The sequence below is a fragment of the Amblyraja radiata genome, chromosome 13 (assembly GCF_010909765.2).
Source record: "Amblyraja radiata isolate CabotCenter1 chromosome 13, sAmbRad1.1.pri, whole genome shotgun sequence".
In the NCBI taxonomy this organism is placed as follows: Eukaryota; Metazoa; Chordata; class Chondrichthyes; order Rajiformes; family Rajidae; genus Amblyraja; species Amblyraja radiata.
This window is the reverse complement of record NC_045968.1, coordinates 3885722-3912536: the sequence shown is the minus strand read 5'-3', so window position 1 is coordinate 3912536 and position 26815 is coordinate 3885722. Positions and strand designations below refer to the sequence as shown.

The following is a 26815-nucleotide window of genomic DNA, read 5'->3' as shown; positions in this document are numbered from 1 at the left end:
GGAAAAAAAATCCTCTCCATTCTAATGGCTTACCCCTTAAACTGTGACCCCTGTTTCTGGATTCCCCTGGAACATGTTTCGTGTCCAAACCCTCAATCTTATGTTTCAATAAGATCCCTTCTCATCCTTCTAAATTCCAGAGTGCCTATAGAATTGCACATTTACAGTGCGAGTTGTGAATAATATTGGGAGCGGTGAGGTTTGAGAAATAACTTTATTACCAGTAACTACTTCGATTGAACTTATTGAAAGGCTTCAGGAAATTGCAAATGGGAAGGCCAATTGCTCCTCAAGCATCTAATATTCTTTTGGATTAACTAAATAGAGATGAAGACTTATTACTTATCTGCCTCTGATATCTTATTCGTAGTCCATAGATTTTCCCTAAATTTCGATTGATCAATTACCATACAGGACGATGGGGATGGTTTCCAGATTTCTCCAATCCTTTGAACGATAAGGAACTTTTTAATTTTTAATCTTAATTTAGGCCACTACATTTAAGACTCTCTTCTCTTTTGATGATGCATGTTGTATTGTTTCAGTACTTAAAGCTGTTCTTTTATCATTTGTTAGTAAGTGTTGAAAGAGCTGTATTGAATAGGCACAGAACTTGTTTTTGCAAAATCGTCACTTCCCTCCCAAACTCACTTATTTAGCTTCCACTTATGTTTGGTTTGTATTGATTACTGCATCATTGGCTTTAAACTGAATTTGTGCTTATAATTCATTTTACTGAACATGCTGTTTGTGCACTGTTGAGGATTACAATTGTTTTGAAGGATGTTTGGGATGCATTAAAATTTGTAGTTGCATTCAGAGCCCCCAATATCTTAGCGTCCTTTGCAGTTGTGCAAAGACTTATTCCTTTACTCCAGACATTTTGTTTCAAGTTATGCTGGGATATAGAATGACCTTTTTGTTTCACCCATTGTATACTATTTTATAGATTTGATTTTTGTTCAAACCTTTTTGAATTTGAATTTTTGATTTTTAAGAATAGCTAGACTTTCAACAGCAACCATTAATCATCATTCAACTGATAATCAACAAAGTTGCCGGAATGAGAGCAGAAGAGAGTGCAGCACAAAAATTGGTGAGCAATCAATAGGTATCTTAAAAACAAATTTGAATTGAAGAATTGGAATTTAAACATCAGAAGTGTAAATCAGTGAATTAATTCACAGAAGGCATGAAAGATATTTTGAGAGAGAAATAATAATATGTCTGTACAAATCATTAAAATTGTCTTCATGTCTCCGGTAAATAATAGTTGAATTGCAGTTGTTTTTTAATACCAGAGAAGTTGATTAGTGTCAATGATTATTAGTGCTACAAAATTACTTGGATTATGACCATTTTTATTGTCGAGTTCAATTACTATCTGTCATGAACTACTGTAACAATACTATTTATTGAATAACTATGATGAAGTGAATAGCAAAATTCGCCATATTTTATATTGGTATTTTTAATTCTAAATTTGATGCATTACGGTGTTGTATGCTAAATTCACTATTTGTTTCAGCCTGTATTTAGTTGTGGTCAAATATGTGTACTATGTCCCTGAATGTGCTCCTTTTCTGGGTTTTTTTTAATGTTTATTTTTTACTTCACTTAATTTTCAACTCCTTTTATACTCCATAAACATTTTCCCTTTTTTAACATTATATCGCTTTATTAAAATAAAGTGATGTGAGATCAAAACTTGTTTTGCCTGTGCCTTATCTCGTTGGCATTGGACTTTAGTCATTCTTTGTTTATTACTCCTAATTCAAAGCTGGAGAGTACTATTTAAACCAACAACAGTTTGTCATGTGAATTGGGTCGTTGTAATTTTAACAATATTTTAACAACCTTTACTACTAAAAAACATTAATTCTCAAAATATATCTAATTGAAATCCTTATTTGAGGCAATTGATGATGTTTGAGATGAGAGGTACAAATAATCACTTCTCTCAGCATTGTTGCAGAGCAACATGATCTCCATGACTAGGTAAGAACTGCAGATGCTGATTTAAATCAAAGATAGACACAAAATGCTGGAGTAACTCAGCGGGACAGGCAGCATCTCTGGAGATAAGGAATGGGTGATGGATTAGTTGGGAAACTAACATTCCTTGAAGATTTAATCTCAACAGGAAAAGTGGTTCTGGCTGACAGGAAAAATTAGAGTGAAGTTAAAGGAGGTTGCTTTTTAAAGTTGTCAGAAACCAAAGTGGATCTGAGGACGGAGCAATTTAGAATTTGGCACCAGGAATGTGATGAAGAAAGACACGATCATAGATGAGAGTAAATTGATAAGAAACAAACTGTAAACACCCTTAGACGTGCATTAAAAGGGAAGTACTACCAAAGTTAGGTACAATATGGTGGAGTAACTCAGCGGGAGTTACATGTACCAATTAAGGTACATTCTGGAATTGGTAGCTGTTTTTTCCATGACTGTAGCAGTAGTTTCTTTGTCGTAATGAGACAGTAGGAGAGGAATTGTCGTTGAGCAGTTGTGAGTTGTCTTGATGTTTCAGATCCCCCAAAGATGATTAATAAGGGCTCTGGCTTTAATGAGATGTCTAGAATGTCTGAGATATATCTATAGAGATATGTCTGAGAGATTAAATATATCAGACCAGAAAGAGGTGAGTTTAGGGCACGATACAAAGTTATGAAAAAGAGCAGCATCTGAGGAGTGACATTTATCCCAAGTAGGAGAAACATTTGGATATACTGAATAATTTTGAACTGTATGAGGCAGTGTCTAGCATTGTTTGAGCACCTATGTATAAGTTTGAGGCTTTCCTCCCATATTTCATCTGGTATTTGCACATTTATGTATTTTCCCCAATTAATCTTATACTTGCTAGAGGATGGAGAGGTTATTGATAGAAGGACATCATACATATAGGAGATGAATTTGTCTTTATATGGTGATGTGTTAAGGCAGTCATCTATTTGAGACTGCCTCTCAACTTCAAATCCCAACAGATGCTTTTGTGTATATAATCCCTGATTTGCAAGTATCTGAAGAAGTTACTATTTGGGAGTTCAAATTTCTTTTGTAGCTGTGTAAAGGTGGCAAACGTACCATCGATATATAGGTCTCTGACACTGTGGATTCCTAATTCACTCCATGTTGAGAAAGTCTTATCTAAAATAGATGCTTTGAATGTGGGATTGTTTGCTATGGGCAAAACGAGAGATATAGGTTTAAGTTCAAAATGGGTGCTGATTTGCTTCTATATACGTATCAAATTGTGTATAACAGGATTAATTCCATAATATTTATCAATTGTAGGAGCTAGTAGGATGGTACCTATTGAGTATGGGTGACAATCCTCTTGTCTATTTTTAGCCAATTCAGAGGGATGTTTGAGGTTTCAAGCCAGAAACCAAAGAACTTGATGGCAGAGGCCCAGTAATATAATCTGAAATTTGGAAGAGCAAGCCCGCCCTTAGTTTTTGATTTGGAGACCTGATTTTTGTTTATCCTATGAGTTTTGTAATTCCACAAGAAAGTTATTATTATCTAATCTCTTAAAAAAATGTTTTTGTAAGAGAAATAGGAATGTTCTGAATTAGATATAGTAGCTGGGTTAAAAAGATCATTTTAATGGTATTCACTCTTCACAAGGAAATTGGAAGAGATTTCCAGAATTGGATTTTGCTTTTTAGGTTTTCTAATAAGGGAAGGAAATTGGCCTGTCAAAGGGAAGATTAACACTTTGTAACCTCAATCCCTAGATAGGTAAATGTATCTGTTGTTACTCTGAAAGGAAAATTCTCCAATGTATCTGAGGGGATGGTATGAACAGGCAACAGTATACTTTTATTCCAGTTAATACTGTAGCCTGACAATGTACCAAGCAGGTTAATTTTTTCCAGTATCGCTGGAATAGTGGTTTGAGGTTCCGTTATGTACAGGAGGATATCATCCGCGTATAAAGATATTTTATTTGTAGTCTCTTTCGTGTCGTAACCATGAATACGGGGATCTAATCGAATACTCTGGTGTTAACATCAACATCCACCGCCGCGGATTCTCCACATTCCTCACTGTGATGGAAGGCAAACTCCAATCTTCTTTCTCTTTATTCTCCCGCGAGTGGGGCAATCGAACCATCCGTCGGGGCGATCGAAGCTCCCGCGGCAGAAGCCCCCACGTCGGGACGGTCGAAAGTCCCGCGGTTGGAGTTCCTGAAGTCGGTCTCTGACCAGAGACCACGGGCGCCATGATGTTAAGTCTGCAAGCACCCAGGGTTGGAGCAAAGGGATCGCAAGCTCCGCGATGGTAAGTTCGCAAGGGACCACAGTGGAGCTCTCAAATTCGGTCTCCAGCAAAGGCTGCCAGTTCCTCGATGTTAGGCCGCATTGTGGACGGAGGTACGATACGGAAAAAGAGATTAGAAAAGGTTTTCCCCAACCCCCCACCCCCCACATAAAACGTGCTAAAGAACACTAAAAACATACATTTAGTGGTAGTAGGCCCCCGTCGGTCAAGACTGACCATGGGTGATGCATCCTGGTCGGATGCGAGCCTAGGCGATGTCATATGGACAGGCTGTTGCCCATGCAGCACGTCCCCCCTCTCCACGTCGCTGATCAATCCAAACGAACAGCAGGGCCGTTACAGTTTGGCACCTTCGCTGTCGCAGGAGCTGCAAGAGCGAGGTTGTAGACAGCGACGAACTGCCAAAGGGGCTCCGACTCCGGATTCTCTTGAGGTTTACCCCTGGAGCCTTTTCCATGACTGGATATGGCCACAAGGCAGTGAAGGTTTTAAGTCAGAGTTTTCTCTCTCCTAGATGGACTGCCTTCCCAGGCTGACAAGCCCCATCTGCCCGAGACTCGTGAGGGCGGGAGCTTCTACCTTCCCGTGCAGGTCTATAGCATCTGCCCACATACAAATAAAACACAAAGAAGAAAAGGACAGAGACTGTTGGAGAGGCACCCTTCTTTAGACTTTGTTTAGGCCATACATTGTGCAGTTTGGGTCACCCCATTAGAGGATGGATGTGGAGTCTTTGGCGAGGCTGCAGAAAAGGATCATCAGGATGCTGCCTGGATTAGAAGATATTACCTACAGGGTGAGGTTGTTTTCTCTTGAGCATCAGAGACTAAGGGGGAGACTCGATGGAGTTACATAAAACTGAGAACCACAGATTGGGTAGATAGCTCGGGTAAAAATCCCATATACTGGAGGGAATCGTTTTAAAGTGAGAGGGGTGGGAAATTTAAAGGAGATGTGCAAAGCATGTTTCTTACACAGTTGTAGGTGTCTGGAATGTGCTACCAGGGGAGCTGGTGGAAGCAGATAAGATAACAACTGCTTCCACCATCTTTTGGGAGACATTTGGACAAATGCATGAATCGTCAAGAATAGCGGGATATGGATCATGTGCACGCAGATGAGATTATCTCAAATTTACATCATGGTGGGCTGAAGGACCTGTCCCTGCTGTGAACTTTAAAATTAGGTTAATGAGAAGCACTGGTCCTAGTTGTGCATTCATTTGTTGTGTAGTGAACTATTTCTGTTTGTTATTAAATATATGTTGTATAATTGCACACACAAACGAGCTCTTGTAAAAACCTATAAATGTTAGTTTATAATTTGCAAAGACAAATGGTCTTATTGTAAACTTGGAAATGAGATGCAAAAGCCTACTTTCCCAGTGTATGTTAATGTGCTTCCCAGGTTTTAGTAAGATCATTTTGTTCCTGGGTGCCATTAGTCCAGTGATTATGCTGCACACAGGCACTTTAATTTGTTTCTTATCTCACCCAATTATGTAAAAGGATCAATGTTGTAAACCTTATTGTTCAGTTCAACACGGTAGAGAAACAGCCTGCAACAATGAGGTTAATGTTACAATAGTGAGAATTGTTTTTTTTGTGTGTTTTTTTGCTTCTCTTTGTAATATGACGACACTTAATGAGGTGCAGTTTCAAAAACTTTGAGGAAAAAACTACTTGTACGTTTTTAGTTGTTCAACATTAGCATGGACAGTAACCTCAGCTGGTTGTACTTTGAACCTTCCAGGGCCTGATACTTTCTGTCACAGCATTCACATAATACTTGTATTTTAAAGTGTAAAATAGGACAGAACCATTTGTTTCCGTCAAAGAGCAGTGCAAGCAATGGTGACTTTTCGGTTGCTATCCTGGCTGAGATCAGTTAACGTTACTGTATGGAGGCAGATCTGAAAGTTCTTATTTCACAGCGTAGTAGATTTCTCTTGTACTCTGACTATTAAAGCTTGATCATTCTGCAGGAGAAACTTTTGTGGTCTCCAACTTCACTTTCTTCATATTTTGGTCATCACATTTATGCATGGAGTTATACTTTAAGATGAAGCTGGCGAGTCTATCTGCTCCTTTAATCGGGATAATCACTGGTTCCTGATTTCAGTTCTAATTTTTAACAAATGTCGTCACCTGCTTAATGAAAAGTATTTGAAGGCTACAAAGCTCAAGGCTTGCTTTCAGAAAGTGCTTGAGGGAAACTGGAATATTTATTTGGTTTCTTTAACTAATTTTGTTTCCCAACAAAAAAAATCAACATTTTGTTTGAAGGTTGACTGGTGTCCGATCACTCACTCACTCGAAGTAGAGTGTCTGTAAAAGTCTCTATGAGTTGACACTCAAATCCTTTACTTTTGGAAGAAGGGATAATTGGCTATAATCTTCACTCTTGATATTTTGAAAAGATCTTCATGGAACACGCTGTACACCCAACCATGTCAACTCAGCAGATTATAGAAACCTAAAAGGACTCTAAATAGTGACCTGTTCGTTGTCTGCTGACACTGATATTCTTTACTTTGGAGATCTTCATTCTTATTTCTCAACCACATGGTTTGGAAGGATTTCAGCTACATGTATTTGACATAGCTCTTAAAGTTCAGCTGTGTTCCAAGTGTCAGTATTCTCTCAAGAAGTTTGTTTATCTCAAGAAGTACAGGGCATAATTCCAGATTTTTAATTTTAAAACTTTGCTGGAAGGTCAGTTGGAATTAACCACCGATAGTTGCTCATTTTGAGAGCTGATGGTGACCGATGCCTGCAAATGTGCTCTTCAGCTATGTCCCGTTTGTCTGATGCTTCGTCTATTTTTTTTTTTTAATGTTGAACTTGCCTCCTCAAGAAAAATGGCTCCATTCATTTGCTTGCAAATAAGCTAGATGCAGGACAAGTTAGATGCACGAAAAATGTTCCCAATGTTGGGCGAGTCCAGAACCAGGGGCCACAGTCTTAAAATAAAGGGGAGGTCATTTAAGGCTGAGGTGAGAAAAAACTTTTTCACCCAGAGAGTTGTGAATTTATGGAATTCCCTGCCACAGAGGGCAGTGGAGGCCAAGTCACTGGGTGGATTTAAGAGAGAGTTAGATAGAGTCTAGGGGCTAGTGGAGTCAAGGGATATGGGGAGAAGGTAGGCACGGGTTATTGATAGGGGACGATCAGCCATGATCACCATGATGAATGGTGGTGCTGGCTCGAAGGTCCGAATGGCATCCTCCTGCACCTATTTTCTATGTTGTTGAAACTTGTCTGATAAAGTCTCTTCCGACATCTCTACAAGTCTTTGATCTGAGAAACCTTTCCCATCCACCCCCCTCCACCAATAAAGTGATTTTAAGGTTGATATTTTTAATAGTGACATGACTTTCTGTTCTCTTTTAATTCCCTGAATTGGGCTAATAGACTTTAAATTGTTTCTAGTGCCGAGGAGTCATGTGCTCACATTTACTTATACAACATGTTCGGCATGTTAGTGCACCTAGTTTTATTACATCATTGTCATAGTCGGTACATTGTATTTTTCATCCTTGAAGCTTAACTATGTGGAGAGCTGTCAAATCAGTAATAATGTTTCCAATAGCCTCGAGGGAACATGCTGGAATAAGTACATTTGTTTGTACATAAAGTCCATTTATCTTTTACTTTGTGTTGTGGATTATTAACAGCATAAATGCTTAAAAAGCCACTTAAATTTCCCCATGTACACAATATCCTGTTTCTGTTACGTGAACCTTGAGTGTGTAAATCATGCTCTAGTGTAGAAAGCTATGCCGACTCCAGCAATAGCGCGATGACCAGTTGTTGACAGATTCATGTCCATTAAGTTTGAGAAATTCCACGTTCAAAATTTCAGCCCCTGAAGTCTTGAAATCCCTGTATTTAAACATGGCTCACGGATATTTGGCTTGTTTTCCTTCTTGGATAAATTTTTTTTTTTAATGTTTTAACTGCAGTTTTGTTAAACGCAAAAGGCAGTATAATGATTCTGTTAGTGTTGAAATGTATTCATAAATCTAGTGGCGGGAATAATGTTCGTATCACTTAGTTGCCCAAAGCAGATTTACTTTTAGATGCATGGTGTTATTTCCTAATGTATTGCCCCCTTTGGATCAAGATGATAGATGTTGGGAAGGTCTTCATTCTGATTTTCTATCCAATGTAGATTCTGGTGTTGTGATTTTCTTTATTTCCAAATCAATTCCAGTCCATAGCTGCGGCAAATATGCTGAGCTATTAATTATTAATATTTGAGCTTCTCTAATTAAAAAAACATAGAAACATTCTTTAAACTTTTCTAAAGTGCTATAGTTGCCACCCAGGGCAACCAGAGGATAACTGTTTTTGTTCACTGAGGCAAGGATCTATTTACTGGAAAGAATAAAATTGAGGTGACTACCTGGCATTGTCCAAGACGCCAAATTCTGACTTGGCGAAGCCATTCCCGGAACGATCAACCTTGCAAAGTCCTCTTTGCAAACATCTGACGAAAGGAGCATTGTCCCACTGACTATTTGATGAACATCCTGACGTATATGTAAGGATTCATATCTTGCAGACAGTGCCAGACTGTTTCATCACAGTCCTTGTGTTTGTTTTGCCACACTGCAGGACCCACTACAGTCACAGCACCATGAGTTACAGGCAGGAAGAAGTAGTCCTTTCCTCAACATTGACTGTATTCTTCATGATGTTTTGTGGCATGAGTTCAAGCATAGGCAAGGAAATGTGATTGGTGTTAGCTGTCCTCCTTTAGCTGTGCTCCTCAAAGTTGTACAAAATTTGGAAGAGGCATTGCAACCAGCAAGAGTAGTGAGTGGACTTAAGGGCCTGTCCCACTATATGGGTTTACCCAAGAGCTCTACCGAGTTAAAGAAAAAAATCAAACTCGTGGTAAGTACGTAGAATGTACGTAGCGGGTATGTCTGAGCTCGGGGCGTCTCTTAGCGGCTCGTAACGCTAACAGCAGGCACTCGGGGAAACGCGGTAAGCTTGTGAAGTTTTTTCAACATGTTGAAAAATGTCCACGAGAGCCCCGAGTACCTACGAGTGGCTATTACCGTAATTCTCCGAGTTCGAATCAGGGGAAACTCGGGAGAACTTGAATTACCTCGTACGGTGGGACAGGCCCTTTATTGTGGGGTCTGTAATATCCATCAAGCTGGCTGAGTCCTGAAGGACATAGCTGGCAGACCAGGTCCATGGCAGGTTGCAAGGGAATCTACCTGACCTCCTATTCCATTCTGTTTTTGGAAGATGCAATAAGATGGTAATCACACAGTCCCGTAAAGACAATTTCCTAACTTTACACAAAGACTACCTCCATTATGTTGTGTGCAGTTACAAATTAAGTAAATGGGATAGGGCTGTAATAGAACTTGTACCTCAAAGTGGACATCGATGAGATGCATATCCATTTTTCAACTGTTACTATCTAGCAGAATGGCATGTTCAAACATGGGCAAGGAATGACATCTGGTAGAGGCACTGAGGGGCTAACCTAGTGAAGATACAGCATAATATTAAATATCTAAGCAATCCTATCACCATTGGATCAGATTGAAGTTAAGATTAGGAGCGGGAGTCTCCAAATATTCTGTCTTTAATGCAGGCAGTAGCCAGTAGAGGTTCAAAGTTTCTTTATTAGTCACATACACCAATTGGTGTAGTGAAATGCGTGTTGCCAAAGAAATGCATAGATGCTAAAGAAATTGCTGAAGTATTCTCAACTGTCTTCAGCTGCAAGTGCTGATTAGATGATTATCTCAGTGTTCCCTTTAGTTTTCCCCATCACAATAGCCAGAAGGCAGCCAATTCAATTCTTTCTATTAATTAAGAAATTGCTTCGAGGATTGGACACCAACTAATACTAGAGAGTCCTTGGGCACAATAACCTTGTTACTGAAGACTAGCCCCCAAACCAGCTACATGCACAAACGCTTTTCACTGTACCTCGGTACATGTGACAATAAATTAAACTGAAACTCCCAGCCAAGTTGTTCCAATGCATTTATAATACTGTTGTCCTTTTGAGGTTAGTTAGATTCTATTAAGTTCGATTCCATTCACAATTTAAAAACTAATGTGCCTTCATGCGACAGGACCTATACAATCTTTAGGCTAATCAGTGGCAAAATAGGTTCACGCCGCATGACAAATAGTGATCATCGAATGAGAAAACCTCGCCACCATGGAATTTTAGCACCTGGCTATAGCGAAAAATACCAAAAGCTGATACCAAAACCAGAGCACATTTGAAATTATTTTTGAAAACGTGACAAATCTGTACATAAATGAGAAAGCATTGTAGTTTCTGTTGAAATTAATAACTCCTTAAACATATTGACCATTGCCTTTTAAATGAATATTGCAAAATGTGTGTGCTTGGGACATTTTGTTTTGGAGATGGCACTAGATAGTCCTCTCCCACACCAACATTGCTAATGCTGAGGCTCTAGTTACATTTGTTTGTAAACATCTTGTTGTGGCCAATGTAGCGCGTCTGACATCAGACCTCTGCCTACAGCTGCTCCTAATTTATGTTCTAAAACGCTTTCTATTCCAAACTCGCTTCTATTCCTGGAAAAAGATTACCAGGCAGACAAATAAATGATTCAAGGATGTGCTCGGTGTCCTTCTAGAAACGCAACATTCTCAGTAATTCCTGGGAATCTGGGCCTTGAATGCTCAAAGTGGAGGAGTATTTCGAGTTATGCAGATAATCCCAAGGTCATGTATTGGGAACATAGTAGGGTAGGAATAGTCAATGTGTGTAAACAGTGGAGTGGGGATAAGTCTAATCCAGTTACCATGTCAGCCACTTCTTGCCCCATCTCTGGAAGAGTGTAACATTCCACATTGCCCTCATCAACTATCTCAGAGGCCACAACACTTGAATGGGAACAGGTTAGACACAAAGCTGGAGTAACTCAGCGGGACAGGCAGCATCTCTGCAGAGAAGGCATGGGTGACGTTTCGGGTCGAGACCCTTCAGTTATTCATTTAGACTTTGGAGTGTGTGGAAACGGGCGCTATGGTCCACGAAGTCTGCTCCGACCAGCGATCACCCCATACACTAGCACCATCCTACACATTAGGGACAATTTACAATTTTACTGAAGCCTATTAACCTACAAACCTATATGTCTTGGGAGTCTGGGAGGAAACCAGAGCACTCTGAGAAAACCCACACGGTCACAGGGAGAACGTGCAAACTGTACAGATAGCACCTGTAATCGGGATCAAACCTGGGTCTCTGGTACTGTAAGGTAGCAACTCTACAGCTATGTGCCACCCCATTTCTTGGTCCTGAAGCACAGCTTGAAGAAGATTTCAAATAACCTTTCTAAATAAGAGTCATTACTCGAGCCACTGTACTGAATAAAGAGTGAAATTGTTCTTCGGTATATTCACGGCTTTTACTTGTACAATAAATTATTCCATTTTATTCTTTCTGCTACTTGTCCAGCAACAGCACACTGGCTGTCTCTTCAGGTAATGTGGGTATCATTGCATATTGTATAATATTTACACGGATTTATTTTGATGTGCAAGGATGCCAAATTGTCAAAATCCAGGCAGCGACTGTAGGAACTTCCTGGTTTGCAATCCTCATTGGTATAAAAAAAATTCCGCTGTGCCATTTTCATTCTGTAAACACTGCCAAAGACTTGGTTGTTTCTGTGTTGGACCCTTTTCCCTCCCACTAAATTGATTATTTTTCTCTCTGTTTTGGCAGCTGCGGGGGGACAGTGGGAGCCATTTTAACCTGTCCTCTGGAAGTGGTGAAAACTAGACTGCAGTCATCTGTTACATTCTATATCCCAGAAGTTCATCTCAGCACAATAAATGGAGCCCGCGTGGGTCCGGTGGCTCGTGTTTCCCCTGGCCCTCTGCATTGCTTAAAGTAAGTACTGGATATCCCCCAAGATGTAAATTAGCCCCGAATACCTCTTTAGCTTGTACTGTTGGCCATTTTTTTAAATCAGTTGCATGTCGAGTGAGTGGTTGACCTTTTCCCATGCCTATTTTTAAGTGATTGATCCTTTTATTGCGAACACTTGTCTTGAATGTCACCCATCATTTACCCACGTATAATGCCACAACCACAGCGCCCTTAATTGGCGACTATTGCATACCTTGGGTATGAAAACAAAGAATTGCACTGTGCCTTGTCACATGTGACAGAAGTATTCAATTCAACAACCGAAATTCGTCTGCATGAAAACAGGCCCACCGAGTCTACACTGGCTATTGATCACCCATTAACATTAGTTCTACTTTTTCTCAATTTCTCATCCACCCGTTATGTACTCGGGACAATTTAGAGATGCCAATAAATCTATGAACCTGCATGTCTTTGGGATGTGGGAGGAAACTGGGGCACCCTGAGGAAACCATTAAGGTCAAAAAGGGCATGTGCAAAGTCCACACAGAGAGCACCTGAGGTCAGGATCGAACTTTGGTGTTTGATGCTGTAAGGCAGCAGCTCCACCATTGTGCCGTCAAGTGGCTCCCACTGTGCTACCACTGTGCATGGAAGTCCTGGGCAGTTAGGAGTGGACAAGCCTGGCTTGTTTATTTTTTAGTCAAGTCAAGTCAAGTTTATTTGTCACATACACATACGAGATGTGCAGTGAAATGAAAGTGGCAATGCTCGCGGACTTTTGTGCAAAAGACAAACAACCAAACAAATTATAAACACAATCATAACACACATATTCCTTTACATAATAAATAATGGAAGGAAAAACGTTCAGTAGAGTTAGTCCCTGGTGAGATAGGCGTTTACAGTCCGAATGGCCTCTGGGAAGAAACTCCTTCTCAACCTCTCCGTTCTCACCGCATGGCAACGGAGGCGTTTGCCTGACCGTAGCAGCTGGAACAGTCCGTTGCAGGGGTGGAAGGGGTCTCCCATGATTTTATTTGCTCTGGAGTTGCACCTCCTGTTGTATAGTTCCTGCAGGGGGGCGAGTGAAGTTCTCATAGTGCGTTCGGCCGAACGCACTACTCTCTGCAGAGCCTTCTTGTCCTTGGCAGAGCAATTCCCAAACCAGATGGTAATATTTCCGGACTTTACTTTAATTACTTTCACTAAGAACAGTAATTATAGTGTCCTTTTACCTATCTGTTGATTGTCAGTACTGTATACTTCTATAATGTTATGGTGCATCGCCATGCCATCTCCCAAACCTGCCTCCATTTCTGAAAATTTCCGATCAATTATTCTCCCTTCAAGTTCCTGAATCATGTGGCATTATATTCCTTGTTTGCTTGTTTCTCTCGATTGCTATGCATACGATATGCTTAAACCCATCAGCTGACAGACTTCGTTCTTTGGAATCTAATCTGATTATTGTCGCAATTACTGTTGCTTTGCATCCAATTGGTCCTTTTCTACTTAAGTAATTATGCCTAAAATATTGGAACAGATTTTTCACCTGTTACTTGGCCGTGTTACATTTTCCTGCAGGATCCTGGACACTGTGTTCTACTTGCACCCTAGTTACTGCAGACAGGATATGGCCTCTCCTGACATCAGTTAATCTGCCCAAATTGTTATTTTCACACCTCCAATTGCCAACCATACCATAGACCATAACTCCACATGGCTAATCTTTTAGTTTTGAAATAGTTTTTTTATGTATTTTAAACCACTTTTATCACTTAACCTTATCATCGTACCTTTTAGATAGGAGATAAGGAATTCTTTAGCCAGAGAGGGTGGTGAATCAGGGAATTTCATTGCCGTAGACGGCTGTGGAAGCCAAGCCTTTTAGTATTTTTAAAGTGGAGATTAATAGGTTCTTGAATAGTAAGGGAGTCAAAGTATACGGGGAGAAGGCAGGAGAATGGGGTTGAGAGGGAAAGATAGATCAGCCATAGATTGAATGGCAGGGTAGACTCGATGGCTTATTTCTGCTCCTAAGACTTATGAAATCTGGTATACCAGATAAGTACAGACATGATGCTGTGAACAATTAAGCGTTTATATAAAGCAGTATGGAAACCACATCCTACTTGAGCATATGAATCTTAAGGCCCTGTCCCACTTACATGTCCTTGGCACGCAAATTACGCAACCTCGTGGTCTGGTTGAGGTGTACCAATGAGAATACCAATGCATCTTTGTGCTATCTTATCAATATGATCTTGCAAAAGTAGATAAGCACTTAAAAGGAAAAGGAAGTGGAAGGTTATGCTGACTAGGTTGGGTGTAAAGAGTGGGAATTGGCCTTTGTGACCATCTAAGCACTACTATAAACTTGTTTATAGTACAGCCAGTTGATATCAATACTAATCATGTTAAAATATAAATTATGGCTACTGCAGTTAAAAGCTGCAAATGATTCTGACAACTATAATTCTGATATAGACAAGATGAGATGCAGATGCTGGTTCACAAAAAAAAACAGTGCTGGAGAAACATCAGTGAGTCGGGTAGCATCTCTGGTAGGCATGGATAGGTGACATTTCAGGTAGGTGAGCTACCGTATTTCCCGGCAATTACGACGCACCTGCGTCAAAGACGCACCCCCATTTTGAGTCGCTAAATTTTGAAAAAAGGCTGGCGGTGTTAATATTGGCTAAATTAAAGACACCATAAAATGGAGGATCCCTGCCCTTGTCAGAATTGCTTACTCCTTGTCAGCTGAACTTTACAGGCTTTGATTGGCGCAAGCCAGTCGAGGCTCAGACTGATATGCTGGATGGTGAGGGGTCCAGGTGTTCTCCATGTTTCGCTTAAATTGATAACATGTATAGCAGTTTTGCAAACTAACTTCAAATGCATCATTTCTATTAGATTGCTGCAAAAGCATTGTATGTTGCAAGACGGTCATCCTGTTAATTGATGATTGTTTGAACTATTGAGCCTTGGAGAAATTGTTTGAATCTCAGGGTACATGTTTCAATGTTTATTCTTGTTGGCTTCCTTCTAGAGCTTTCCTTCTCTACAATGTATTGAGCTGTTGTATTATTGGGTTACGGAAATGTCTGTTATGTATGGGGTTAATCGATATCTGTAATTGGATTGCTCAGAGACCACCCCCATGTGGTTCGGCCCCTCGCGATCCAGGGACCTTTAAAAGTCCACTACCACGAGGTCCAGCGTTGATCTTCTGGGAGAAAGCTTGGGACTACGTGACCTTCTGGAGTGTCTCTGTTTGAGCGAGGCCTAGAGGGCTTGATCAGGCAGATATGGGGATCGAACCCGCGGTGGGATAGGAGTAGTTGAACTGTAATTGTGTTTTGCTAAAATAAAGATTAGTTGTTCAAGTGCTTGATTCAGTGTTTTTGGCTGAAACTAGACTGGGGGGAAGCTTAGGACAAGCAATTTACAGCTGGACATAGAATTCCTCATGCTCTAAAATAAATTAATAAATGTAGAGAGGGTGACAATTCAATTTGCCCAAGGCAAATGGGTGGAGGGCGACGACAGGCGGGGAAAAATGGGAGCACACCGGGACAATTGATCAGTTGTGATCTTATTGAATGACAATACTAGTTCAAGGGACCAATTGAGGTTACTTGCGCTGACACAGGAGAAGCAGCTGACATGAGCGAGGCCCGCGAGTGGCAGGAGAGCACTGTCAGAGGTGAGCGGGCCCGGCAGAAGGCGCTGAGGAGGTGGCCGGTTCTGCTGTCCGGTCCCGGCGGCCACCCACAGCCACCCAAACTACTTCCCTCCCTGGCCACAATGCGGTGGCTCCCCGCCCGGAACGCCGCGGTGAGTGAGTGAGTTGCTGGCATGATTCCCGACCCCCTCCTTCTCAACACTCCTGCTCTCCCCACAACTTTACCCCTGGCGGTCCAGCCATGCTGACCAAGGCCAGACTCCCCACACGCTGTGAAAGGAACTCTTTCTCCCCCTACTTTTACAGTCGCTTCCCTCTTTACAGTTGCTTCCCATCAGCTGCCAGCAATGAGGGATAGACTTGGCTATCTTTCTTGGCTAACAAACTAACCATCGGCCTCCAAGACGCAGGTAAATTTTTGTGCCTTATTTTGGGGTAGAAAATAGCGTCTTCATTGTCAGGAAATACGGTATATGTCCAAATATGTTGGTTACGGGTAAATAAGATTCTTCCCCAGAAAATATATGCATATAAAGAAGTATGGTTGAGAGAGATATACAACAAATAACTCGTGAGCTCAAATCTTCTTGAGTGAATATATTAACAGTTCTGTGTGAAGGTGCTGCCATTTAACTCTGTCAGTACAAGTTGAGAAGTTTTGAACCTTTCATGCTGCTGATCAATAGTTTTCCAGTTGCATCTGCCATTGAACTTCTCGCCCAGTGATGAGCAGAACTTTTCTACTGGATTTTCAGCACTTTTAGCAAGGTTGCTGAAATATTAAGTGGGCATAATGCTACTTGTAATAATGACATACTGTGGATAATGGTAAATCAGAGGGTGTACTGTGCTATTTCTGAAAACATTTGTTAAGGTGCTGTATCAAATTTCTAACATTTGCATTTTTTATCTGCACAAAGGGATAATTTACAGTAGAGATGGAATTGCAAAGCAAGTTTACAAACACAATGCACAATATGCTGGAGTAACTCAGCAGGTCAGGCGGCATCACTGGAGACCATGGATAAGTGATGTTTCCAATTGGGGCCCTTGAGACTGCGCCCAACCCAAAACATCACCAATTCATGTCCTCCAGAGATGCTGCCTTACTCGCTAATTTATTCCAGCACTTTGTGTCTTATTTTGCAGGATTCACTGTTGTGCCCATTCTTAAAGCAGAGCAGTTTATGACTGGTGGTTCAGGCAGCAAATGCCAAGGCCCAGATTCCATAACATCCTAATGACCATCTGCCAGTTTCTGGCTATCAGACCTTTTAAACCATTCTTAAATATTTGTGATGACTAGTGCCATTTAAAAGTTTAAAGTGATTTAAAATGTTTTTTTAAATTAAAAAGAACAATTAAAATAAATTAAAATGATTAGGATTAAACAAATGACAAGACAACCACTTTTTTAAAATCATGGCCTGTGCCCTCAATTGCATGAATAGGGTCAGTGTTTAACCCACTAGCATTGCCGTTGGAATGTAGGAGTAAACTGGAGCAGCTGTTCATTGGCACAACACTTGACAGCCCCTGCGGTCAGATCAAACCTGGCAGTCGAGAAATGTTGGGTAACAGCTGTGCCAGTGTGCTTGTACATCGGTGTGGATACAAGTTCAACTGCCGAACAGGAAATGGAAGTCAAAATGGGTTGTTGTCAGGTAAATGAGTTGTAATGCGATCACTGCTGGGATTGGAACTTTTAAGAGGGATCTAGCTGTCTTGGTGTGGGATTCAGAAAAGGCATTATGGTGGGGTTGTCTACATATAGCAATGTTACAAAATTTTGAGATTTTAAAAATCAAGTCTGTAATTTATCCCATCAGATAAAGCATAAAAATAAGTTTAATTTGACACCTAGTTCACTTTCATATCTCAAGTATTTAAAAAGTTATGGCCATTTTCATACTCGGAAATGAGCATCTTGTTCCCTATTGATTTTCTATGGACATAACAAAAAAGCTGTGATCGTGAACAGTCAAAAGCCCATAACTTTCTTAAAAATTAAGAGAACTGAATGAAATTTTCAGTTATCATAGATTGAAGCATTCTGAAACAAATATAAAATAATCTTACTTGGATGACCTGAAATTAAAGCATATAATTAGTTAGTTACCTAATTGTAGCTAATTTCAGACTTCAATTACTAGATCTAAACATCTATCCATTTCTTAATAAATGATTAACATTTTTAAATAGCCTAAATGTCCAAATAATATTCACAAATAATTCACAATAAAACATGATTTTTAAATCTCATTTACATTAATTTATAGACCAAATGGAAGGAATTTAGTGCTCAATTGCTGTAAATAAATGCCCATTTAAATCAGCTTTCCAGTGGGTCCCTGTGGAACGCGCTGGTTTAGAACGTTCACATTGCAGTAGATTTGTGCCCCAAATGCCGAGAAAAATACTGCGGGATATAATGGGCCCAAAATGAGCTACTCGCAATATTAAACTTTGTATAAAGGGTTCTTTAGAAGCCCTTTTTAATATAAAAATATACAGCCTAACTTCAGATATTTGCTTTATGAGACCCTGCGGTTGCTGGCGGTCGCGGGTTTAGAGATTGATTTTTAAACTACTATAACTATTATACGAGGCCTTTAAAACTAATAATAGCTTTTGCGACGGGGTCTTCCAGCGATTTTTCGTTAATAATTAACTAGGCTGAACATCTTCGATTTGAACAGCCTAGAGAAAATCGCGTTTTAAACTCGCCCCCCTCTAAACGGCGCCAAAATCGCGCACACCCGCAGCAGCAGATTTTCAACGACGCTTCAGGTAGGCTTTGCAACATACCTACTACATAGAAATGGGCCAGGTAATGATTTTCTGTAATGAGAAGCCACACAATCTGCACACGCATCAATAAACCTAAGTTAAGGGAAGAACTTCATATTTATTTACTTTACTTCACATAAATTCCTGGAGCAGAAGGCCTCCTTGACCACAGATTCGGAGAAAGTAAGAGAAATAAATGGTATCCTTGCAAAAGACGGTGGGAGAAGGTGTAGACTGGGTGGCTGTGGGAATTAGTGGGTTTGGAGTAAATGAGGTGGAGATAGAAAGTCCAGAAAGGGGAAAGCAGTGTCAGAAATAGTCCAAGTGAATTTGAGAGGAAGGTGGTGGGGAGGGGTGTGAAAGTTGGTCATGAAGTTGATTTTTGCTGAAGCACTGGCTGGTGCTTGTATATTTGTTTGAATCGTAGTTAGTTACAGGCAACCCCCTGCATTTGGGGAGGGGGACATAGTTTGTCTCACTTTTTTCCATCACACACAGCTGTCTCAGCTGCACAAGCATCAAGAAACGTGAATTGAAAAAAACATTTTGCGTCCATTTGCTTCTCTTCACAAATTCGGAGTACAAATTTTATTCAAGATCCCACATTTTTTAGTAGTGATTTTGTGAATTCTGTGAGGGTGAATTTCTGTTATTCAAACAGCCGTTGGGTGGCAAAGTATTGCTGTAGTATAGTTGCTGTCTCACAGCGCCAGCCACCCGGGCTCGATCCTGAATACGGGTACTGTCTGTATGGAGATAGTACGCTCTCCCTGTGACCTCGTGGGTTTTCTCTGGTTGCCTCCCAGATTCCAAAGACGTACAGGTTTGTAGATAAATTGGCTTTAGTAAAATTCTGAATTGTCTGTAGTGTAGAGGATAGTGCTAATATACAGTGATCGCTGGTCGGCGTGGACTAGGTGGACCAAAGGTCCTGTTCATGTACTGTAAAGACTATCTCTAGTGGGTGTCACATGTATCTATAGTTCCTAAATTATATTAATTATATTGGATTTGGATACTGGGTTCCTGATTCTTTTTCTTTTTTTAACTTTTCTACTTTTGATTGGATCATACGCCTGCAATTATGAGAAAAGTCACGATAAGTAGCATGCAGGAACAAGATCTGTGTTCATTTGCAGGCAGTCCATATGTGATTTGCAGTTTTGCTACTGGTCCATAAATCTTGTTTTCAACAGTTCATTTCCCACAACTGAATGTCTTTTTGTTCAGTTTTGCTCCATAGTTACTTGTAGCAAATTGTGTGAAACTTCTTTCACAATATTTGGAACTGTCTCTTTATTTTTATCATGGGGTATACATTTATCAAACATGTCTATAAGTAATTACATTCTGTATTAGCATATGTTGAAATGTTTTCCATGGCTTGACTATGAAAGAATGACTAGATCTGATAAGTGATCCATCAATGATTTACTTTCTTTTGTAGAGGAATAGTTATAATTAAAATATTTTAAGCAAGAAGCTAGCAATTAAATGTCAAGAAGTGTTATGTAATGTCTGGATCATAAATGAGGGAGAGAAAAGGTCCTTGTTTTCATTCCATTTATGCAGAACTTCTGGTGAGAAAACCTTAATGGATCTTCACCTCTGAGTTGTGTAATTGTACATTGTTTAGTTTATTACTGCCATGTGTACAGAGACACGGTGATAAGTTTGTTTGCAGAAGTCGGAAAGAACATAGAACAGTACAGCATATTAACGGCCCATAGATTTGAAAATGTATATGGAAGACAATACGGAAAGTGTGTGTTAATTGAATGAGCGTTGACTTGTCCTATGATGGGCTTCTATAAGGAAATGTTTCTTCATACTTAGAAATACTGGGGTTACAAGAGCAAGTTAGAGGTGGGGTATTTTATGGTGAGACTTGATCCCAGCTCCTGTAACCTTTCTATCATCTATAAAGCATGTTAAAAATGAGAAGGATATTTTTGTTTGAATGAGTACAGCAACAATAACACTGAAGTTCAATGTCCATCAGAACAAAGTAGCCTATTTGATTGACACCCATCCACCTTAGTAATGTTCATCTCTTGACATTGGCATGCTGGTTGCAATCTGTATAATATACAAAATATTGCTGAGACTTGCCAGAGAAACGAATTTCCTATATATAACTGTTGAAGTTTTCTTTAATATTTATTTCGATTAATTTCAGCCATTACTATTTCACTGAATTGAATACTATCTCAATGCTTTATTTTAATTTTTTTTAAAACAGGAACGGGGTACTGATTTTAGATGATCAGCCATGATCATATTGAATGGTGGTGCTGGCTCGAAGGGCCGAATGGTTTACTCCTGCACCTATTTTTCTATATTTCTAATACGAGGGAATGTTCATTTGTCAACACTTGATATAATTTGATTGATATAATTTAATTGCCACACAACCAAGGTCGGTGGTATTTGGGTTGCCAGCAGCGGTACAGTAATAAAGAACACAACCACAATAAAAATTTTACACAAACATCCAACACAGCATTCATCACTGTGGTGGAAGGCACAGAGCTTGGCCAGTCCTCCTCCATTTTCCCCCGTGGTCGGGACCTCCACCCTCCACAGCCGTTGCTGCGGGCGTCCAGATGGTAAGGGACAAAGTCAAAGTCAAGGTGAGTCCAGGATCGGCTCTTCCCAACCAGAGACCGCGGCTTCAGGCTGGTGTAGGCCGCAGGCCGGTGGTCAAAGTTTTAAAGTACCTGCCATGCCGCAGCCGGAAGCACCTCAGTCTGCAGGGCCGGCGGTCGAAGCTCCCCTCCAGGGGAGATTGTAAGTCCATACCGCGCCCGCGGTAGAAGACGGCCGCGGGCCGGCGGTGGAAGCTTCTTCCACCCGGGTCCCCAACGTGAGATCCCGGGCTGTGGACGCCGCACCAGCTGGAGTTCTGCAGACCGCGGCTTCAGGCTGCCGGCTGCCGCGGGCCAGCGTAACGGAGCGCTCCCCTCCAGCGAGGTCTCACCCGCTCCGCGCCGAGAGTCCACGCTGCGCCCGCCGCTGAAGCTCCGGGCGCGTCTCCGGGAAAGTCCGCGCCGATCCTGCTGTTAGGCCACGGGGGAGGCGTGGCAATAATAGGCAGTTGAACTTGATGCTTACAATTCTTGGAAGTGATTGGACATTATTCAATATTTAAACCAAGATCAATGGGACGAACAAGATGGACAGATTGGATAATTTATAGCAATATGGTATTGCAAGCACGATCAATCAAACAGCCATATTTTGTGTTGAAATTATGTTCAGTATCAAAGGTGTTTTATTGGTCACATTCACATACACCTAGGTGTAGTGAAGTGAAATGCTTCTTGCCATTTTGCAGCACATAAAGAAGGAATACAGACAACATTAATAAGAGTTTTAAACATAAAGAACATCCCCCCACAATGGTTCCCATTATGAGGGAAGGCACAAAGTCCAGTCCCCAACCCCAGTTCACCCATAGTCGGGCCTATTGAGGCCTCCACAGTTGCCTCTACGGAGGCCCGATGTTCCAGGCCGTTCTCGCCGGGTGTTGTTGCTCCGGCGTCGGGAGAGTCCTCTCAGTGGCTTGGGAACCCTGGAACAGCCGCTTCCGTACTGGAGGCCGCGGCTTCCGAAGCCAACAAGGCCGCGCCGGTTGGAGCTCCACAACTGGCGATCTCATCTAGAGATCCCAGGCTCCCGGTGTAAAGTTCAGCACCGCCGCCCGCAGCTGGTCGCTCCACAGTCCCGCAGCTCTGCGATGTTTTCCTCAGCGATCTTCAGCTGACCGGAGCTCCAGCGCGGCGACCCGGGCAAGGCATCGCCCGCTCCGCGATAGCGCTCCAGCGCTGTGCCGAAGCCGAGGTTCTGGCGGTCCCCGACAGGAAACGCCGCTCCAGGCCCGCTGGTAGGCCGCGAGGACGGGTCAAAGCTGCAGCCCGGAGAAAAGCTGCCTCTCCAACCAGGTAGGGACCCTGAAAGATAGTTTCCCCCTTCCCCCGCCCCCCACATAAAAAAATCTAGACCTCCAAACAAAACACTTTAACTAACTAAAATAAAAATAAGAAGATGAAAAGACAGACAGCTGCTGGCCGGGCAGCCATGCACAGGACAGCGCCCCCTCTAGTTTAGATTGACCAAATTGAGGGGTATCAATAAATTTATTTTTCAGACTGGCAATATAGGTTCTGAACTGTAACTTTATTTCTTGCAGGATGATTCTGGAAAAGGAAGGTCCCCGGTCTCTCTTCAGAGGGCTCGGACCTAATCTGATAGGTGTTGCGCCGTCCAGGTAAGCAGTAAAACTAGATATTGTTAGAAGCAGGAAATTTATCAAAAAAAATCCCATTACATCAAATTTTCTGATTTTCTGCTTCTGTTACATTTTGGCAAATGTTTATAATTTTTCGCACAGCGTGGCAACAGGCCCTTCGGCCCAACTTGCCCATGCCAACCAACATGTCACATCTACACTAGTCCCACCTGCTAGCATATGGCTCATATCCCTCTAAACCTGTCTTATCCATGTACCTGTCCAAATGTTTCTTAAACGTTGCGATAGTACCTCCTTCCATACATCCATGGGGAAAAAGTGTTGTGTTGAAATTTAATTTCACTGTGTTTTATAAATTGGCCACATATTGAATGTAACTCTTGGTAGCAAATTTAATTGCTTTTCCAAGCCACTTTTTAATAGCTATGCAGCAGATACCTAGCTCAATTGAACCAATCTTGGACTTCAAGTTCAAGTTTATTGTCAAGCGCATAAGTCAAAATCAAATTTTACAAATCGCCTCACAAATTCCCATTTTGAAAGTCACCAATCAGTTCCTTAGTCTTGTTGATATTCAGCAAGAGATTGTTAAGACAGATCACATGGCAATCGGGGGCTGTTGGAGCTTGTTTAGGTGTAACATTGTTCTCCCTTTCAAACCATGCGATGATGATATTGTCATCTTGAAGTGATGTTTCGTTGTTACTGTAGCTACCTTGTTTCGTCGTAGGAGATAATGTCGTGCAAGTCCTGCCACAGCTGTTGAATGTCTAAGTGACTCCAGCTTGGCTGTCTCTTAGTGCTCATGGTGGCCTTCAGGAAGCTATTGAGGAGGCTAAGATTTTAAAACTTCTTAAAAATAGCAGTCAGGGGATATGGGGAGAAGGCAGGAACGAGGTACTGATTGGGGATGATCAGCCATGATCCCATTGAATGGCGGTGCTGGCTAGAAGGGCCGAATGGCCTACTCCTGCACCTATTGTCTATTTTGGGTATTTTTAAGGTGGAGATAGAAAGGTTCTTGAGTAGCACAGACGTCAAAGTTTAAGAGGAGAAGGCAGGAGAATGATGTTGAGATGGAAAAAATAGATCAGCCATGATTGAATGGCGGAGTAGACTCGATGGACAATGGCCTAATTCTTGTTCCTATGTCTTATGGTCTGTCACACCTGGTCACACCATGGATATTGAGCAGCTTTGTAATTCTCATGTAAGATTACATTATATTTTGTCCCAGGCAAAGTTTGAAATGGGGAATGTGTGGGATGGATAAACAAGAATAGCAAACTAAACCTAAAGTACCTGATGAATACAATCTGATTAGAAATTAAAGAGTGTGGAGAAAAATCAATAACTGTAAATATTGTAAATATTTTAATTATTTTTAGGTTTAAGTTCATTATGCCTCATGATAAGTAAATAATAAAGGTCTTAAATGAATTTTATTTCAAGCAAGCTTTGCAGTAAGGGTTAACTGAGGAATCGGGGAGAATCAAATATCATATTTAGATTTTGCTACAAAAATGGTCTTTACATCTCAGGTTTTAATAATAGGATGGTAACTGTTTTCAACTTGCACTAAATAACATATGCAAACTGAAGTTTTATCATTGCAGTTAAAATATTTCTCAAAAATAAGCACATTACATTTATGCCTTGCTTGTGAGTAACCTGATTTTGAATAATTGATTTGTTTTAAAAGAAAAGCATTCATAAACCATTTCCATGCAAAAAGTGTTTTTAAATAGTCTCAGCAAGTTGTCATAATTGAATCTTTCATTGATCAAGTGCAGTGAGTGAAAAATATGCTTGTGTTTTGTGCGGCCAGAGCCCTGGCTGACTTCAAACACAAAAGACTTTTAAACTATTAAAGTTCGCAAAATTTTTATTTTGTGCGGGTTTGGCTGGGTTTGTGCTTTCAACTGGCATATTATCTACCCAAGTTATCATTTGAATATAAATGTATCAAAATAGGCTGACGTATTTAAGGCCCCAGTTGACGCAGTGTAAATGAAGATTGTTGTTTGAGAGAGGAGCTGACTTCCATTAATTTGATAGAATTAGGGTTATCTCCTTTCTCTTTGGGTTGAGCGTCAACTGACACCACAAAATACGTGAGTTGTTTAATTTGAGTACTATTTGACCATAATGTCCAATTCAGCATTAAAGTAACCCGTTGCAAATTTAATACAAACAAGACTAATGATGTGTGTTCAAAATGATCATCAAACTTAACAAGCTTTATGTGATACTGTTGAACTTTCCATTTGTGACTAAAAGCTGTAATGAGTGGGTGAGTTAAGTTGTAGCACGTATGGCCTTTTTGTTGAACAAGAGCATTAGTTACCATGGACTAAAATGTCATAGATCCCTCACTTCAGAAGTAACTCATTAACGAGCATGAATGCAAAACATCTGTCAATATCCAAAGTACATGTCTAAAGCTGAGATGCACTTATCAACCTGCTGTTAGTGGAACTAATGAAGTAATTAATTTTAATAAAATTGATAGGAGAAGGAAAACCACCAATATCACCTTAACACTGTATTGTGTGTTTAAAAATAAAGGCAGTGCAATGTCATTAGTGTAATGTAGACTGAGGTTTTTCATAGCAATGTTTGGGGAGATTTTCTATTTTCCCAGATCAATTTTTACACTTTTCACTTCACTTAAAGTAAATTATGTTCAGAGTTCATCCCAAATAATCAGCATTGATAAATGTTGTGGGTTTTTTTTGTGGAAATCTGGTCAACCTACCAAATACATTAAGCTGCACTGAGCCAATAAGGCTCCTGTTTTTGTTTGAAACCTTTAGCAGTCAGCTGGCCTCAGGTCAGGCGATCGAACTCTGTTTTGATCTTTCGCCCTTGGATAGAAGGTAGTTAGGCTTTGGCATCTGACCAAGGCCCAATGGGACGAGCTGCCATAGTGTCGCGTTTGGGTCAAAAGTATACTTTGATAAAGCTTTTGAGCCAAGCCAGTTTATCTAAGACAAGGTGGTTTACTTAGTAATACTGCATGTGATCTGAATCAATATTTGGTGTTGATCTTAAAACAGATCAAAAGACGTTTAGGTTTGTTTTATTCATGGCAGGAGACAGGCAGGACAGAGGCAGCACAGTTGGAAAAACAATATTGTTCTCAAGTTGGCTTCGCTGGTTTGGATGTGGCCCATTGTTCATTTTCCACCTGAGCAGATGTACAGAAAGAAGATCCCCTGAAGATGTTGAGTTGTTTAAATTTGTGAAATAATCGCAGATTTTTGATTATATGCTTATTTTTTGTGTCACTCGTAGCTAACGGCAACATTCCACATTAATTTAGAAAAGTGTTGCATGCCAAATATTAACTTGTTTGTTCTTTCTGCAGATGTGAATATTTCTAGCTTTCTGTGATTTTAATAGTTGTCGTTATGGCAGCTGTCATCTAAGCTTGTCCCCTAAGCATGGCCTGCATGATAAGGTAGCACTTATCTGTCATGGCTGGCAATGTAGAAAATGGATTGGAAATAGGTTGCATGCACTTTGACAGATTAATGGAACTCCCTTTTGTGTGCTAGAGTGCAAAATCTGTGAAGGAAAATATTCAATGGGCAGGGCGGATGTTGCAAGATTTGGCATTGTTCTTGCGTAGGGATGCTGGTTCTGGTACTATAACCAATCTTATAGTAACAGCTAAAAATATAATAATCTACATGCCTAGCTTGTTGGGATGGAGATAATGCCCTTAAATATTTTATTTATTGTAAATTAACAATGATCTGACATTTTCTGTATCTGTTTCTGCAGTGTTTATTTAACACTAATGGTACCAAATGACAATGGCAAAATGTATTTCATAAACATAAGTGTTTTCTGCAAGGTAAATTTACATAGAAAAGGAACAAAACTACAATGGC

At 40.6% G+C, this 26815-nt stretch overlaps 1 protein-coding gene across 2 annotated transcripts in view; it reads left to right on the top strand.

Annotated features, from left to right (window-relative positions):
• The window catches only part of slc25a36 (solute carrier family 25 member 36), a 62767-nt gene that overhangs the window by 12858 nt on the left and 23094 nt on the right, over positions 1-26815 (top strand). For both annotated transcript variants that reach the window (XM_033031108.1, XM_033031109.1), the window contains 2 exons: positions 12037-12204; positions 22857-22934. In XM_033031108.1, the coding sequence (XP_032886999.1) occupies positions 12037-12204; positions 22857-22934 (246 nt within the window). The remainder of the gene's footprint in view (positions 1-12036; positions 12205-22856; positions 22935-26815) is intronic.